Source organism: Cricetulus griseus, chromosome 5 (assembly GCF_003668045.3).
Source record: "Cricetulus griseus strain 17A/GY chromosome 5, alternate assembly CriGri-PICRH-1.0, whole genome shotgun sequence".
Taxonomy (NCBI): Eukaryota; Metazoa; Chordata; class Mammalia; order Rodentia; family Cricetidae; genus Cricetulus; species Cricetulus griseus.
The window spans coordinates 31,795,386-31,812,888 of NC_048598.1; the positions used below are offsets into that span (position 1 = coordinate 31,795,386).

The 17,503-nt window shown below is 40.9% G+C and overlaps 1 protein-coding gene across 5 annotated transcripts in view; it reads left to right on the top strand.

Moving 5' to 3' along the window:
- Nucleotides 1-17,503, top strand: part of Rabgap1l (RAB GTPase activating protein 1 like) — a 560,109-nt gene that overhangs the window by 530,793 nt on the left and 11,813 nt on the right. For all 5 annotated transcript variants that reach the window (XM_035445764.1, XM_035445765.1, XM_035445763.1 and 2 more), the window contains 3 exons: nt 4,731-4,841; nt 13,016-13,120; nt 14,989-15,072. In XM_035445764.1, coding sequence (XP_035301655.1) covers nt 4,731-4,841; nt 13,016-13,120; nt 14,989-15,072 — 300 coding nt within the window. The remainder of the gene's footprint in view (nt 1-4,730; nt 4,842-13,015; nt 13,121-14,988; nt 15,073-17,503) is intronic.

Sequence of the window (17,503 nt, forward strand, 5' to 3'; positions counted from 1 at the left end):
CTTTGCTGACGTGTCATCTAAGTTTGCAGGGGTTCCATTTGTTTGTTCTTAATATGTAAAGAACTGCAGTGGATTTTCCTACTTATAGTTATTTCTGATAAATTTTGTTTTGAGTTTGACACTTGAAATGTTTAAATTTCCATAAAAAGATGAAACTGAATGTGATGAGAAAAGGAAGAAAACATTAAGTAGTTTCCAATATCCATAGGTTTCTCTTGGATTTCATTTATAGGTGAAATAAATATCTAAGCATTAAATCTGTAGTCATTTATCTTTGTAGATGAAAAAAGTGTCTTTTGAAAAATCTAAGTGTGATGATAAACTCTTTTAAAAGAAATGTCCAAGGGCTAGAGAGATGGCTTAGTGGTTATGAGCACTGGTTGCCCTTCCCAGTTCAATTCCCAGCACCCATATGGCAGCTCACAACTGTTTGTAACTCCAGTTCCAGAGGATCTCACACAGACATACAGGCAGGCAAAATGCCAGATCACATACAAAATAAAATTTAAAAAAGCATTTTAAAAAGTGTCCAAAATAAAACTTTCAAGAGTTAATGGTTTTGTTGCTAATAAAATTGTACTGGATCTATGAGAGAAATATTTTCTCCTGACCCTTAAATATTTTTAAAAGCATGTGCCAAGAATTCATCATAGCAGCAGACAACACACCCAAAATATTGGGTGGTTACATAGTCACTGCCTTCTGCATCATTTTTTCCCTGAAAACTGAGTTCATTTTCTTTTCCTTGCCAGTTAGCATTTCTTTGGTTTCTCCTCACCCATCCCTTAGATGGCTTCACAAAAACTTCACCCCCAGAAATAAACAGGAGCCAGGCACAGTTTTCCATTTGCTTTCCCCTACTTAGCAATTTCAAAGATAAATTATTCTGCAAGGCTTCTGATCTTGTCCTATGAGGCGGTCCCTCCCACCTAGCATTAACACAAAACCAACAAGTCATCTGTAGTTACTAATATTTCCACACACGGCGTTTTCATTTTCATAAGTCATGCAAACTGCAAATAACATTGTGAGGAGGGAGGAGTTTTCAAGCCCGAGTCTTCCTGAGTTGAGACTTGCCCACTGGCTGCCTGAAGTATACTTTTCCATTGAATGTTTGCAGTCACAGAGAGAACTTCACTCTATGACATTCTGAACAAACAGTGAGAATATTAACAAGTTGTCTGTTTCTGTTACTGCTGTTTCCTACAGTAGTATAGGTGTGCAATTTCACTGGATATTCCTTTTTTTTTTCAATTGTCTTTGTACCTATGGTTGAAAACGGTAGTTGGTCTATGACCTTTGAGGAGGTAAGTTGGTTTTTTTCAATCTGTGTGTGTCTGTATTAGTGTCTTTCTTTGAAAAAAATGCAGTATCGTCCTCCTAAAAGTTACTAACCAAACTTTCCCAGCTGTATAAGTCCTGTGCAGGAAGGGAGAGAGTGGCTGAGGAAAGTTGTATGATTTTTGTTCAAAAGGTGTCAGCTGTGTAAGATGGAGCATGTTTCAGAAGTGTGATGTGCAGGTTACATAAGCTATGCCTTCCGTAATCTTTTCTGAAAGCCCAGGGTAGCCATCTGCCTGACTTGTTTCCAGGCTCTGAGAAGTTGGCACATGTAACCCTTATGAGCATCTACTGTGTGGATATCTGCACTGGCTGAAGTAATCCAGCTGACTTCTTGGTCTCTCTCTTGGGCAGATCCTTGGTTTGAAAAGAACCAAGACTGTCAAGCCCAACTTTGTCCCCAGTGTAATGCTAAGGAAAACTTTTTCAGAGTAGTCAGTTCTGAAAACAGTTCTGGCTCCTTGGGAAAGACTAGAAAAGACACCTAAGCATTATACTATGTTCTAATCCTTGGTATGTTTGGGCATGTTCATCACAGGAAATCCCTGTCTCGGCAGCAGAGGGTCAGTGACACCCAGTCATACTCCTTGCCTCTGGCATGGCATGAGGACACCCCAGTACCTGGGACTGCCCTCTGGAGGATGATACTGCATTTTTGGCTCCATAGCTTGCTTTCCCTTGTCTGTGAGTGCAAAGCAGGCATTTGATACTTCCCACTGTGCCGCTTGCTTTGCAGACACCAAACTGAAGCTGCTTGCTAAAGCAAAAGCCAGGAGGCATGCCTCACGGGCCAGGCTGCTTTATAGGGCTCTCAGACACTTAGCTCTAGAGTCCCCCTTGTTCTTACCCCTTTGGCTGTGTGTCTGATGAAGGGTTCACGTTTCATCAGTAATGAGAAGGTCCCAGTCCGAATTGCAGCTGTGCTCACTCACAGCTTGCTTCTGTAACCCATCAGACCTGTGCTTCTAGTTAAGAGTAAAGTTGCTGCCTGGTGCTACTTTTCAATACTTGAGTAACTTTCTCATGGATAACATATGACTACCCAGAGGTTAATGCAATTCTCAACACAATAGCAGCAACCTGAAAAACTGGTAGCATATCAATATGATGTAAATAATAGTTGAGAAAGCAGTTTTTATCTTTGTATTCTGGGAGCACAGTCTCAGGTGAAGCAGGATATGTAACTCAGGAACAGGTGATGGAGAAGTCTTATCTTGGCCTCTTGAAGGGATTTATCAAGAAATGAGAAAAATCTCTTCCCCACCCAAGCAGTCTGCTTTTCGTGATATGTGATGTTGAAATTATGCTGGGTACTGTTGCTTTCTGGCAAGGAAACATTTATTGAGAAAGTTTCTGAAATGTGTTTTTAAAAATCTGAGTTTTCTGTAAGTACATGAGTCATTTCTACAAAGAAGTAATAGATGTCTCAGAAATGCAAACTTTCCAGCCCCCTGGCAGAAATATGGTTCCTCCAGCCTTTTTTCTATGTGTTACCTTAGTACTTCAATGGAGAGTAGAACTGTGGGAACACAGACTTTTAACAAATACAAGTTGCCCTACCTATTCAGGGAACACTATCCAGGAACAAATAGGGCAAAGAAGAACTTCTCAGGTGTTACATTGTGTTTTGGTCACTGGAAAAGGTCCAGTGTGGTTTTGTCTAGAAGACCTCCTCCTATTCCTCCTCCTTCTCCTCCTCCTCTTCCTTCTCATTTTAGTGTTTTATCCTCTCTAGTAGAATTAAAGTTTTGAATTGAAGGGGTTTAACAAAAGTTTTTAAAAGACTATTGTAATTGTATGTTCATTATAGAAAAACTGGGGTCATTTGAAGACGAGAAAGAAAATGCCAAAACTAACCCACTGCCTAAAGCTAATATCTGTTGTTCATATTGTTCTAAAAATTGAATTTTCTAGCTATTTTTAGAAAACTTTCTCTAATATGTACTAATATATGGAATTCTCTTGTGAATTTCCTTAAAAGTATTTGAGTAATTTAGAATTCTCTTTTGCTTCTTAGTATATCTGTTTTGCAAGAGGCTTTTTTTTTTTTATATTCTCCAACTATCTCTGTCAATTTTTTCCCAAAAGAAAAGATGTTGTCAAAGTGTAAGTCTATCCTTCAACTTTTCTGCTGACCTTCCTGTTTATGGGTCCTCAGGATCTATGAAAGTCTTGGGCCTTGCTCTCACTGTCTGTTTTATGGACCTGATTCAGAAAGGGAGAGGGCAGTGGGTTATTGTGGATTAGGGTTTTCTGTCATGTAACAAACACCAGGTTATTCTGCAACAGGTGAAATTAATCCCCACCTCTAGTATGTCATGCCATACCATCTTCCAGAACATTCATGTGTCTTCTGTGATTTTGCAGAGCTTTGTCGTGTTTGCCACTCTGAGAAAACACTGACAGAGGTGTACATCTAAAACCAGAAAGAGCTTGTTACCCTGAAGCTCTTCCTGTCTGTCTGCTTTAGAGTCTCCTGCAATCAACAGTAGCAAAGAAAACATTTTTGATAGTGTGTGACATAAGACACTAAGCTGCTATTCTGAAATGGACATGCATACTCTGTTCACAGCGGCAGTCAAGAGGTGTCCTGCTTCTTAACAGTTAGTCACTTGATTCATTCATCATAGCTTAAACTTTTCCTGAGAGCGCAAAGTGGGAGAAAAACAACTCAATTTTGTTTTTCACCCAGAATCATTTAATCTAAAGTTTGAAGAAAACAGAATGAAACATTTAGAAAATACATATCAGGGCTCATTGCTCTCAGTGACACAAAAACATATTATATACAGAAGTAAATATATCTTAAAGAAAGCATAAAACAATCAGCTGGTAGAGAATCACAAATTCATGTATCTTCTTTTTTCTTTTTGAACCTGCATATCTTGATTTTAGGTTGACTGTTTTTGAACAGTTTCAATTAATTTAGTCCCTCATCTTAGAGAAACAGTTTGGGGAAAAAAAAAAAAAATGACCAGCATCATCCCTGTTGGATCTTGTGGACTATTTCTCTAGGAGTCAAACTGTGCATGTTTCAAACAAGAATTGTTTATGTCTGTGTTCTAGGTCTATGTGAAAATCTCCCATAATTGGGAGCACATTTGGAAACCGTGCTCTTTGTGGAGGGCCTTATCTAATGAAGTTCTGTCTGGAGGGTTTAGGCGATGGTTGTTAAACTTCACCGTAGAGAGTCGCATCCGCACTGCTGGCTAAACTCACTGTTGTTTCCCAGACAGCAACCTGCCTTCCTGTGCCACTGTGCCTTCTCTTTTACACCTTTGAGAGTTCACTTTGTTGCTGTTGCTTGCCCCCTCCCCCACTCCCCACCAGTTTCTACTTGTATGTTCTGGCACTAATGTGTACTTCCGGCTGTTGCTCTTTTTCTGCAGAGGGAGAACCGAAGATTACAGGAAGCCAGCATGAGGTTGGAACAAGAGAATGATGACCTTGCCCATGAACTAGTGACAAGCAAAATTGCTCTGCGGAATGACTTGGATCAGGTAAGTTTGTCTTTCCCTGTATAGAAATTTTACTACAACAGCTTCTTCCAGGGTGGGGACCAAGGTGCTCCTGAAGTGTTCCCTCAGGGTTGCTCTGTTCCTTTGCTTTGGTTTGTTTTGTTGTTGTTGTTGGTTTGTTTTGTTTTGACACAGGGTCTCATTATGTTGTTCTGGCTGTCCTGGAACTCACTATCTAGACCAGCCTGGCCTGGAAGTCACAGAGATCCACCTGCCTCTGCCTCCCAAAAGCTGGAGGAGTTAAAGGTGTTTGCCACCTCCCCTGTGCTTGCTCTGTTCTTGACATGAGTGAGGTGCTGGATAGATGACTGGTGGGTGGCAGGTGGCAGGTGGGAGGGGACAGCTTGAGCTAATTACAGAGAGTGGAAAATGCTGGTCTTAGAGAAAGGTTTGGATTATTTCCAAACAACCTCTGTGGCATACGTTTTTAAATCCTATAAGCAACTCTTTACTTTGTCGGTACTTCCCTAAACAAAAAGCTGCCAGTATAATGCCTAAAAATATTAGTCACTGAGAGTACACTAATGCAAATTTGACCTTTGGAGGCACCTTTCTGTTACAGCAATAGTTCTCATCTGTGACATGTAGAATTGTATGTGAAGAACATACCATAAGAGCTAGGCCAGGTGTGGCAGCATGTGTCTTTAATCCTAGTAATCAAGGCATGGACAGGAGGATAGGGAGTTCATCTTCAAGGTTAGCCTGAGCTGCATAAGAGCCTATCTCATAAAACAAAAGGCACTGTTCAAGAAGACCTGGACTGTTGAGTTGACAAGCATCTTAGTGGCTAAGACTGCCAGTGCGGCGTCCACCCTTGACCAGCAAGAAAGACGCCACACCGAGGAATCTTCTTCAACACATTTTAATCGGGAACCTCTTTGCTTTGTACAGTGTATAATGGCAGCGGCGGCGGCGGCGGCCCCGGGCCGAGGGAGACGGGGCTTGATATAGTCTACATCTACCAATCACCTAACCCTACGTGGCGCGCCAGGATAGGTTGTCTCCAAGCAGAATTAAGAGGATACATGACCTTTACCATATTTGGAGTTGTTTACCACAGAGAGCGCTCGCCGTCGGGCTGGCGGAAGGCGGAAACCGGCGCCATCTTTTGGGTGCGGTTTTCTGCAGCTCCCTACATGCCAGAATGCCTCTGTGTGAATCTTACTAGTTGTATACGCTGGGCAGTCTATAGGTATAAAAAGTATCTACCTCATAGGGATGAATTCAGAAAGCCCTTCAGTTGTGTGCTGGCTAATTTTATGCCATCTTGACACAAGCCAGAGTCATTTAAGCAGAGGGCACCTCAGTTACAAAAATGCCCACAGACTGACTGTGGGCAAGCCTATGATACATTTTTCTTCATGGATGCCGGAGGGTCTAGCTTACTGTGGGTGGTACCATCAGTTGGGCAGGTGGTCCTGAATTGTAAAAGAAAGCAGGTTGAGCAAGCCAGTATGTAGTGGCACTTCTCCATGGCCTTTGCATCAGCTCCTGCCTCTAGGTCCTGCCCTGTGAGTTCCTGCCCTGACTTCCTTAGTGATCAACCATTACCTGGAAGTGTAAGATGAAATAAACCCTTTCTCCCTATTGGTTTACTGTGTATTCTAGCATGGCAATAGAAACCGAACTAAGACGAGTAGTATGTGTTCATTACCTGGTAGCTGTTGCCAGGAAACCTTTTGATCTTCAGCTTCCCTTTTTCCTCACAACATCATTGACAGTCTTTGGACTTCCTGTTTTCTTTTGCAAACATTTTCAGAGATGATTGCTAAGAAGAAAGCAGTCATGTACAGTTTTAAATTTCTACTGCTTTTTCTTTCTAAAGTGAAAACATAATAGACCAGTGTCAGAAAAATTGAGACTTTTGAGTCTAAAAGAGTAAATCATTATTGCCTGTGTGGTGACTGGATATTTAGAGGATTTAAATACATATTCACTAGTGATACAGTCTGCTTAACATTAAGGATGGCATAAGTCTCTGCCATGACTTTTTAATCTCCCATCTTAAACAGCTAATTTTGTCACTCAAAAATTTTTAAATTTTTAAAAATGTTTTGTAAGCTGTGTGCCTGGTACTTGAGGAGGCCAAAAGAGGGAGTTGGATCCCCTGCAACTGAAGTTAGGGACCTTTGTGAGCTTCCATGTAGGTGCTGGGAGCCAAACTTGGACCCTCTGCAAAAGCAGTATGCACTCCTAATCCAGAACCTTTTCTCCACCCCCAACTCAAAAGCTTTGACATGGGAGATGAAATCTAAATATGAAGGAAAATAATAATAACAGGGCAGGATGAAGCTGGGGGAACCAGCATGAAATCTGATTTTTTTTTTTTCTGCCATAAGCTAGAGATTGAACCACAGGACTCAGGTATGCTAGGCAAGTACTTTACCATTCAACTACATCCCCAACTCCTAAATTGATGTTGAAAATAAAAACAAACAAACAAATTATGCTGCTTGAATACAGGGAATAGAAGGTAGAAAAAGAAGCCCATTTAGTCCCTTTAACAACAAATTCTACTCATCCTAGTCCATTTGGAAGTTGACTGAAGACTAAGAGCCAGCACTGAGGATGGTCCCCATTCAGCCTGATCTCAGGAAAGCAGGGCTACATGGGAGGTCTCAGTTCCATACTGGCTTTCCAGGTGCATGTGCCCCCCTGATTCTACCATTTTGAATCATTTATTCTCTATTAATTTTCTTAAGATGGTGAACTAAGTGAAAAAAAATGGAAGGTTTGCGCTCAGTAGGGATGCAGTGAAATGAGCCAAAAAGGAAATGAAAGTTATTTGGTAGTTTGTAGTAAGCCTACATAATGCTTAAGCAACTGGTTAGATTTTCAGTGATTACTCTTGACATGCTAAGCACTGTGCATAGTAACTTATATTGTCTCCATTAATCTTCCCAATAATCCCATGAAGCAAATACTTTTTAATGTATACAGTGGTCGGAACATGCTTTCAAACCTCTGAGATTTCACCATGCCCCATCACTCAGTATATGGGTGAAAGCCCCAGAACTTTGCCCACCAGTCTCTCTGCAGCAAGGGTAATGAGGTATCTGTGCAACATGGCTATGCTTTTAAAACAAAGATTCTAGTCTAGCCAGACAGTGGCAGTGCGGTGCACGCCTTTAATCCCAGCACTGGGGAGGCAGAGACAGGCGGATTTCTGTGAATTCAAGGCCAGCCTGTTCTATAAATTGAGTTCTGGAAAGAAAAGACGTTAATGAAGCTCAAGAAAGAGACTCCCACTGACTGGGAGACAGAGGAGGAGAATTGAGTTCCAGGTGGGGCTGTTAAACAGAGAAACCCTGTCTCAAAAGCAAACAAACAAACAAACAAAAAACAAAACAGAAAAGGAAAAAAGATTCCAGTCTAGTAATAACAAAAATGTACAGATCATTGCCTAACAAACAAACGTGCCTAACAAACAGCTAATGAATTCCCTCCTCTGTCTCCCAGTCAGCGAGAGTCTCTTTCTTGAGATTCATTAATGTCTTTTCTTTCTCTGTCTGGCCATGAACCTCTCTCCTATGTCTGTGTATTTGTACAGTGTCTGCCAATGCTTTTTCACCCAGACAGAATAGAGAACAAATTGGAAGACAAATCTAGTCCTCAATACAAGAAGAACTAAACCTACAGGGACACTAGATACTTCTGATTGCCTAAAGAAAGGGGACTCAGTTTTACATTTTCAGTTTGACTCTGAGGCCTTTAATTCAGATTATTTATCAGCTTCACTCATTTGAAAAGCTGTCTTTTTGCGCTCTCTCTCTCTCTCTCTCTCTCTCTCTCTCTCTCTCTCTCTCTCTCTCTCTCTGTGTGTGTGTGTGTGTGTGTGTGTATGTGTGTGTGTGTGTATGTGTATGTCTTTCTCCCTCTCTTTCTCTGTGTCTCTGTCTCTCTTCTCCCCCACCCCCCTCTCCATTTTTCAAGACAGGGCTTCTCTGTCTTGGACCTTGCTCTGTAGATCCTCCTGCCTCTGCCTCCTGAGTGCTGGGATTAAAGGTGTGGGCAACCATACCCAGTTTTGTTGGGGTTTTAGTTGCTTGCTCTTTTACACTGAGCATCAGGTATTTTCAAAGTGTTCTCATTCACTGGACCCACTGGGATAAGTTTTCAGGTTTTGTTTTTGTGTCTGGAAACCACACACACACACACACACACACACACACACACACACACACACACACACACACCTTTAATCTTGTGGAATAGTTATTTCTGGTTGGTGCTAATTCAAAATTTGAGGCAAGCATTATTTTTGAGCCCTCATTTTAGAAATGAGAAAGCTGATAGTCTCCAACTTAGAGAGATATACTTTAAAAGAGATTTAATTAAAGAATGAATATGAAAGTTTATTTACTACAGTGTTACTTATAAGAAATAAAATGTAGAAATGATGTAATGTCCAGTAGTAGAAGACAATGATAGTACTTCTATAAAACATGTTTTTGAAATAATTTTCAAATAATGAAGCTAGAAAAACAATATGCATTACATATGAGAACATACAACTTTATAAACAGAAGAATATTACTTGAAAAGTCATCTTACTGGGGAGATAATCCCTTTTGTGGATTAGTCTGAAATGATTGAAACTGACTGTTGAGTACCTGTGTACCTCATGTTCCTTTAGAAAGGATTCTCCAGGCAGAGGAGATGGCCCAGTAGGTATAGTGTTTGCTAGCAAGCTTGAGAACCTGAGTTCGAGTCTCCAGTACATGTGTAAAAGCCAAGCATGATAGTGTGCATCTGTAACACAGCCCTGGGGGAAAGGACACAGGCAAATCTGGGATTTGTTGGCCAGCCTTCCCAGATTGCTGAGCTCTGAGGAAGATACAAGGCATTAACTTTCGGCCTCTGTACATACACAGAGGTGTACACACACACACACTCGAGTCCATCATGCCTTTATTTCTTCCCTTCCTGCTTTGTTATATCATAGCTCTCTCTGCCTTTTAAATAAGTGATACCCTAGAACCTTCATTTTGTAACTAGTTATATAGAAGAAAGAATAAAAACTGCTATTTCATGCATATCTCCTAACTTCTGATTTTTCAGTTTCTACCTCTGCAGGACCTTCCTTCTTGTCACACAGCCTTCTGGCCTGCTGCTCTTCAAGGAAGGGCATCAGTCTGGGAGTGGAAAGACTGGTTTTGCCTGCTCCTGCTGTTTGCCCAGGGCCTTTGTTTTCAGTTAATCTGAATTCAGTCTTTTAATCAGAATAGCAAACCTTAACAAACTTGAAAGTAGGTGGTATGTGAGCCCATATATAAAGTAAATAAATACTGACTAGGTACTTTTTCAAAATAAGTAATTCCTTGCTCCTGTCACTAATGCTGAGTCAGGTGTCCTGGATGCCCTGGGCAGTAGAGGTACCCAGCTTTTCTCTCAGACAAAGGACTCTTTTCTTCTGACAGCTCACTATTAGACTCCTTATTAAATAAAGATTCCTCAGGAACCAGAAACTATCAAAGAAGCATCTTCATTTCAGTGGTCTAAGGCCCTTTCTGCCCTCCCCTATTCTCAAAGAAGAGATAAAATTAATGCCTTCCCATGGAGATATGTTTGAGCTCCTTCTGACCATGAGCCTTCAGAAGCTCAGGTCTTTTTTTTTATAAAAATAATAAATTATAAACATGCTTCTTTTACATGTCAGTCTCAGTTCCCTCTCCCTCCCATTCTCCCCTGCCCCTCACTGACCCCTTATCCCTACTCCTTTCTGTTCCCCAGGGAGGGTGAGGCCTTCCATGGGAATCTTCAAAAATCTGTCATAGCCTTTGGAGTAGGGCCTAGACCCTCCCCAGTGTGTCTAGGCTGAGAGAGGATCCCTCTATGTGGAGAGGGCTCCCAAAGTCCATTTGTGTACTAGAGATACATACTGATCCACTACTAGTGGCACCATAGATTGTCCAGACCTCCAAACTGACCTCCTCGTTTAGAGCGTCTGGAACAGTCCTATATTGGTTTCACAGCTATCAGTCTGGGGTCCATGAGCAACTCCTTGTTCAGGTCAGCTGCTTCTGTGGGTTTCTCCAGCCTGGTCTTGACCCCTTTGCTCATCACTCCTCCCTCTCTGCAACTGGATTCCAGAATTCAGCTCAGTGTTTAGCTGTAGATGCCTGCTTCTGCTTCCGTCAGCTACTGAATGAAGGTTCTAGGATGGCATATAAGGTAGTCATCAATCTCATTATTGGAGAAGGGCATTTAAGGCAGCCTCTCCACTATTGCTTAGATTTTTAGTTGGGGTCAACCTTGTAGATCTCTGGGCATTTCCCTAGTGCCAGAATTCTCTTTAAACCTATTATGGCTCCCTCTATTATGGTATCTCTTTTCTTGCTCTCCTCTATTCTTTCCCTGACTAAATCTTCCTGCTCCCTCATATCCTCTTCTCCCCTCCCCTCCTCTTCTCCCCTTCTCTTTCTTCTAACTCACTCTCCCCTCCCCCATGCTCCCAATTAGCTTAGGAGATCTTGTCCCTTTCCCCTTCTCCAGGGAACCATGTATGTCTCTCTTAGGGTGAGAGGTACATTCTTTCACTTTGTTCTAATTTGAGCAGTTGGTGTGGTGAGTTCTATCAAAACTCATTTGTATTAGATCCTCATCTTGGTTTCCCCAAGCCTTTGATCAGCTCACTGGCTGATTTGTGATTAAGCAGCCTTTGCAGTCACTATTTCTGTCCTGTGTTTTTGTCACAGATGTCATCTTCAAATAACAATAAGCATTGTAACTAAAGATTTGATAATGTTCTATTCAGACTATCAAGTTATGATGAAGGTTTTATGATCTGGTTGACTGGTGGAGTTTGAATAAATCTTTGCTTAATATTATGATTGTTAAATATTGTAGACAATGCCTTCTTGAACAAGGTATAGAATTGCTGACCATACAAAAGTTCAGAAAACTATTTTTACAGGTGGAGTCAGGTCATTTGAGATGTGGTCCTATTTTGTTGATGGGCAGGAGAATAACTTCTACTATACTATTTAACATAAAGAAGACTCTTGGAGTAAAGTTTCCTAGAAGACAGTGGAAGTCCACATACACAGGGCTCACGCGTGCTGTGTACATTGGACACTTTGTCAATAAATTCCATAAAGCTATCTATCATGGCCTAATAATGACCATTTAGTAAGCAGTCTCCTTTTCCAGTGCCTTAGAAAGTCACATCCATCCATTCATTCACTCACCATTTAAGAGATGTGGCTGTGGTGCCAGGGATATAGTGAAAAGCAAGAGAAATATGATTTCTCCTGGTATTTAAAGCATAGTGGCAAGACATGTAAGTCCCACGTATGCTTATTACAGTGCTGTGGAGTATAGTAGGAGGGATAAAACAGCAGAGGCAATTTTGATGGGAGTGAGTAGAGCAGGCTTGGGTTATGTTCACTGTGATGTGATTGTGTGGCTGGAACCAGAGAGAGAAGTTAGGACCTCAGAGTATAAAAGCTGGCAAAGCTAGCTATATTAAATATATACATGGAATTCTAGTTAATCTCAGTTCTGTACCTAAATTAACAAACATACTCTTTAAGCTCCTCCTGTGTATTCTAGAAGTGCAGTTGGGGCTGCCTTGATTTCTGGTACAAACTGCAACTTTTCATAGCCCGTCACTCTCTGAGGTAGTTTCTGCTTACTTTTCCCACAGACCTATATGAATGAATGACCCTGTGGGCCACTTTACCCCAGCTAGTTTTCAAATTTTTCTACCAGAACATGTTCATGGATCAGTCTGTCTGCTTGTCTTCTCTGAGTGTCTTCTCTGGGTCCTCCTTGTGTGTTTTCAACTAGAAGCTTCTGTGTGAAACTCTTCCTCCTCATCAGGCCCATCCTTTCAGAGTATGTGCTCTTGGAACATGTAAAAATATGCAAGAAATGTTTAGAACGAACACAGACTTCAATGTCATTCAAACCCACATCCAAGTCATACTTGTTATATCAGGTTTAACCCAAGATTGATCTCTCCAAACCTCAGTGTTATTAGCTATAAATGATTATTCTGTAAAGATTAAAGATAATGAGAGCATAGTGGCCACATAAAATTGGCTAGAGAAAAAACGCCACCCCCACAGTAAGCTGGAAGAGAGGAGAATGGTCTGGAGTAAGCCCATGATACCATCCCCTTCTGTACAACTCTCCCGTTTTCTGACTTGCAGGCAGAGGACAAGGCTGACGTGCTGAATAAGGAGCTTCTCTTGACCAAGCAGAGGCTGGTGGAGACCGAGGAAGAGAAGAGGAAGCAAGAGGAGGAGACTGCCCAGGTAAAAGGCACAGGCAGGCTTTTCTGTATGTGGATACACTTACAGGAAGTTGCTTAATATTGTAAAAATAAATAAATGTAAAAATCGATTTTCCCCCTAAATCAAGGGGAATGATAAGTAGTAACTCTGCCTTTGAACATCTTTTAGGAGTTTGTCTTCACGAGATGTCTAGCAGGAATGTTGAGTTTTTTTTTTTTTTTTTTTCTGTATTTAGTGACTTTGAATTATGATCCAAGAGCTTTGATGAATCTGGAAATTTTCTGTCATACTGCCAAGATCAGTGACTCTTGTGAAGTAGTTGTGAATGCTGCTAAACCAGAGGCCTATCATGGTTTCTGCCTGTCTCTGACAGGAGCCTTGGCCTCCATCAGTAGCTTCAGTTTCCTGAGTCACAGTGAAGTGCTGTAGATGGCACTGTAGAATTCCTCACCAGCAACGTCTACTGCTCAGGACATGACTAACTTCCAGAGGAAGAAGTCTTCTGAAATCATGAGTTTCTTCCCAAGGAAAATTCAGTAATGCTAAATATATACCAAATTAATTCTCAAGAATTTCAAAGTCCTTCATCCAAGCAGCCAGAGAAAAGTGTCAGTGAAGACACATATGGAGAGATGTGTCATTAGCACCTTCCAAGGTCTATAAAAAACGTTCTGTGATTTTTTTCCCATTGAAATATGTTAAAAAGATGAATCCTTCATGTCAGCATCTCAAATTATGAATTGGAAGAATTTGTCTTTTTTGTTTTTTTAAAAGATTTATTTTTACCTTCATTTCTTTGTATGTGTATGTGTGTCTTTATATGTCATATTTGTGTGGGAAACCACAGAGGTCAAAAGAGGACATTGGATGTCTTAGAGCTGGAGTTACAGTGTAGCCTCCTGATGTGAGCGCTAGGAACTGAACTCAGGTTCTCTACAAGAACTTTATGCCCTCGTATCTGCTGAGCCATCTCTTCAGCCACAGTAATTCATTCTTTATTCTGTGTATGTATTGAAAGACTAACCAGAGCTATTTTTGTTTCCTTGCTTGCTTCCATTCTTGTTTGGCCAACAACTTGACAGAATCCTGGTACCTGAGTGTTTCATCACTTAATCTTCCTCTATTCTAGAATTCTATAGCTACTGATGAAAAAAAAAATAACTGTGACTGCTGGTATAATACTTATAATTTAGCATGTCACTGACTGAAACAAATACCCCCGGTGCTGTGTCATTTTTTTTTCTTTTTTTCCTTCTGTCTGGTTTCCTAAGCCTCCAGGCCTTCTTAAGAGTGCTTATCTTCCATCCCTTCCTGACTCCTCAGCTTTTACCCCTGCAATGGCAGTGGCAGTGGGGACTATAGATAGGAAGACCAAAATATAGCATAGCATTAAGAGTAACAGAACACAGTCTTGCTCTGGTAGTTTATTGTGGACTCATAATAAAGACAGCTTCAGCTTCTGAACTGACACTTAACTTAGCAATACATTTATCAGGTACTTGGAAAGCAGAAGCAGTTTTATTATAGGACCTCTTATATGTCTTCCACTTTATACAAAAGGTAAGCCTTCTCCATCTCTATAAGTGGTAGATTTTGAATTATGGAAATCAGGGAGACTTGAATGTAGATGTTTATGGAAATTGATTAACATTTTGATTTGAAGGGTTAGAGACATGGCTCAGCAGCTAAGAGCACTTTCAAGAGTTCTCAGCATCCAAGTTGAGCAGCCTGTAACCAACTGTAACTCCAGGTCTAGGGAACCCAACAGCCTCTTCTGACCTTCACTGGCACCAATACGCATATGCATACCCACATACACATACACAAAATTAAAATCTTTCCAAAGAAAACCAAATTTGACCTTCCTGATCTCCCTCCTCTCCTCTTAGCTAAAAGAAGTCTTCAGGAAACAGCTCGAAAAGGCAGAGTACGAGATAAAGAAGACTACAGCTATCATTGCTGAGTATAAACAGGTAATATGCCATGTGGGTTTTTAATTATTTTTCAAAAAAGCAATTACTTTTACTTATGTTTTGTTTTTTGTTTCTGAAGATTTCTAGATTTACTGAGAATAGTGTCTTACTCTCTATTCTGTAGTGGGCAGTGGTTGGATTTGCTGCTGGTAACATGAGAAGCCTAGTTTGCCAGTGCAGCCTGTTGGTTTTTTTAGTGTTGGATAGTTCCTGTGGGATCAGAAACAGTCCCACTGGGACTCCTTCCTAATAGGTCACACTGGTAACATTTTCCTCACTGCAAAGCTTAGTAACTATATTAAATGACAGTGGCTGGGGGAATATGTTATCGTCTGCTCTCATGGTTCAGAATAGTGCTTTTCCCCAGGCTGATTATGTAGACTTGCTGTCTGCAAGCCAGTGCTGGCAGAAACCCTTCTGTGGCCCTTCAAATGCCCCTTTAATAGACAACTGCTTCTGCTTGAAGGTATTCCTGGTCCCCTCACTGGGGTTGTCCTAGAAAGCTTTCACTGCAGTTCCCCCTTGTTAGTAGGTGGATGTGGGATGGAGCCCTCATCCTGAGAGACTTTGAATACTTATGTTCTAGGCTTTCAGAATTTACAATGCTACATGTTATTTTCTGATCAGAGGACTCCCTTAGGATGTCAACATATAAAGGATGTTGACATCTGATATATGCATTTTATGGAGTCTGTTTTTATGCATATAAGTGAAATTTGTGTTTTGTACAAAGTTAGTTACATGCAGAAAAACACAAAACAAGCCCCACTTAATTGTACTAATTAGAGATAATCACTGTATTGAATATGCATCATAATATAAACAAATGCTATATAAATAAATATGTAAAGGGGGTAAATTGTGCAATTCTGTAATTTTTTTTAGGAGGATCCATTCATATATTAGGAACATCTTTTTATAAGGCTGCTTCAGGGCTGAGGCTGTGGGCCTGTGATAATACATGCATAAATATGCACACACATAAAATACACACATACATACATAACACATACATACATCTGTGTATAAATATCCCTCCTGCTCATGGAATATGTATTAGAAATGAGATTTCAGAGTTCTCTTCCACTTTTTATGATATGTTTATTGAATGCTTTCTGGTGGTGAAGCTGGAAACTTCAGGGATCATAAAATGAATTAGTCTGCTTTTTCTCCTTTAGGAAGTATTTTTGTTTTATTTTTTATTATTCTTTTGTTTTGAGGCAAAGTCTAATGTAGTTCAAGTGACCTGAAACACTTAGTTCTTTGCCCTCAGCTTCCCAGGGCTAGTACTACAAATGTGTACTCGCATACCACACTCTAGCTTGTCTTAAAATGGGAGGGAGGCTAATTCCTGTGCATAGACATAAAGAACTCATTATATGTGGGGAGTGAGGAAGTATCTTTTTTTCTTATCAGTACATGTGTTCCCAGAGCAAGCACAGGAAGCCTTGTCATGTTATGGTTTGAACTGTACTTCAAAAGGCTGGGCAAAACTTGGAGTGTGCATTTGGAGGCAGCCGGACAGAAAATTGGAAAGAGGGATGTTGTGGAGATAGATTAGTAGACAGAAAAGCATTTCACTTGGCAGGAGATTCAAATACAGAGGTGAGACAGAAGCCCACAGGTCCACATCTGGACTGAAGAGTTCACAGAAGTCCACAGGGTCATGTTTGGGCTGAAGAGTTGTAGAAAGTGGCTGCTGGTGGATGTGCTATCAGCACTGTTCACATTTAGTGAGGAATATGGAGCCAGTGGCAGAGATCCACAGGCAGGAGAAGAAATGGGGCCCAAAACCAAAATAAGTGTCTTACTTAGGGTTTCTGTTGCTGTGGAGAAACAACATGACCATAGCAGCTCTTACAAAGGAAGACATTTAACTGGGGCTGGCTTACAGTTTCAGAGGTTTAGTCCATTATGATCATGGAGGGAGTCATAGCAGCATGCAGGCAGACATGGCATTGGAGAAGGAGCCAAGAGTTTGGCATCTGGATCAATAGGCAGCAGGAAGAGAATGCCACACTGGGACTAGCTTGAGAGCATCTGAGACCTCAAAGCCCAACCCCAGTGACACACTTCCTCCAAAAAGGCCTCAATACTCCAATAAGGCCACACCTCCTAATAGTGTCACTCCCTGATAACCAAGCATTCAAACACAAGAGTCTGTGGCGGCCATTCCTATCCAAACCACACCACAGTGAGTAATAATTTAAGAAGAGGAGACACAAGGGTTTGTTTTGGGTTGGTTTGTTTTTCTAGAAAGGGCAAAAGTAACTCTGAGATTTTTGTGGAGAGATTAGATGGAAATCAGCAGAGAAAACATTAAGACTGTGTGCCCTGGAACCTGTTGTCACATGCAAATGCATTTTAATTACCACATTGTGCTATAGCTGACTGCTCTATTCTGGATGAACAGCCATTCTAGGCTTTTAAC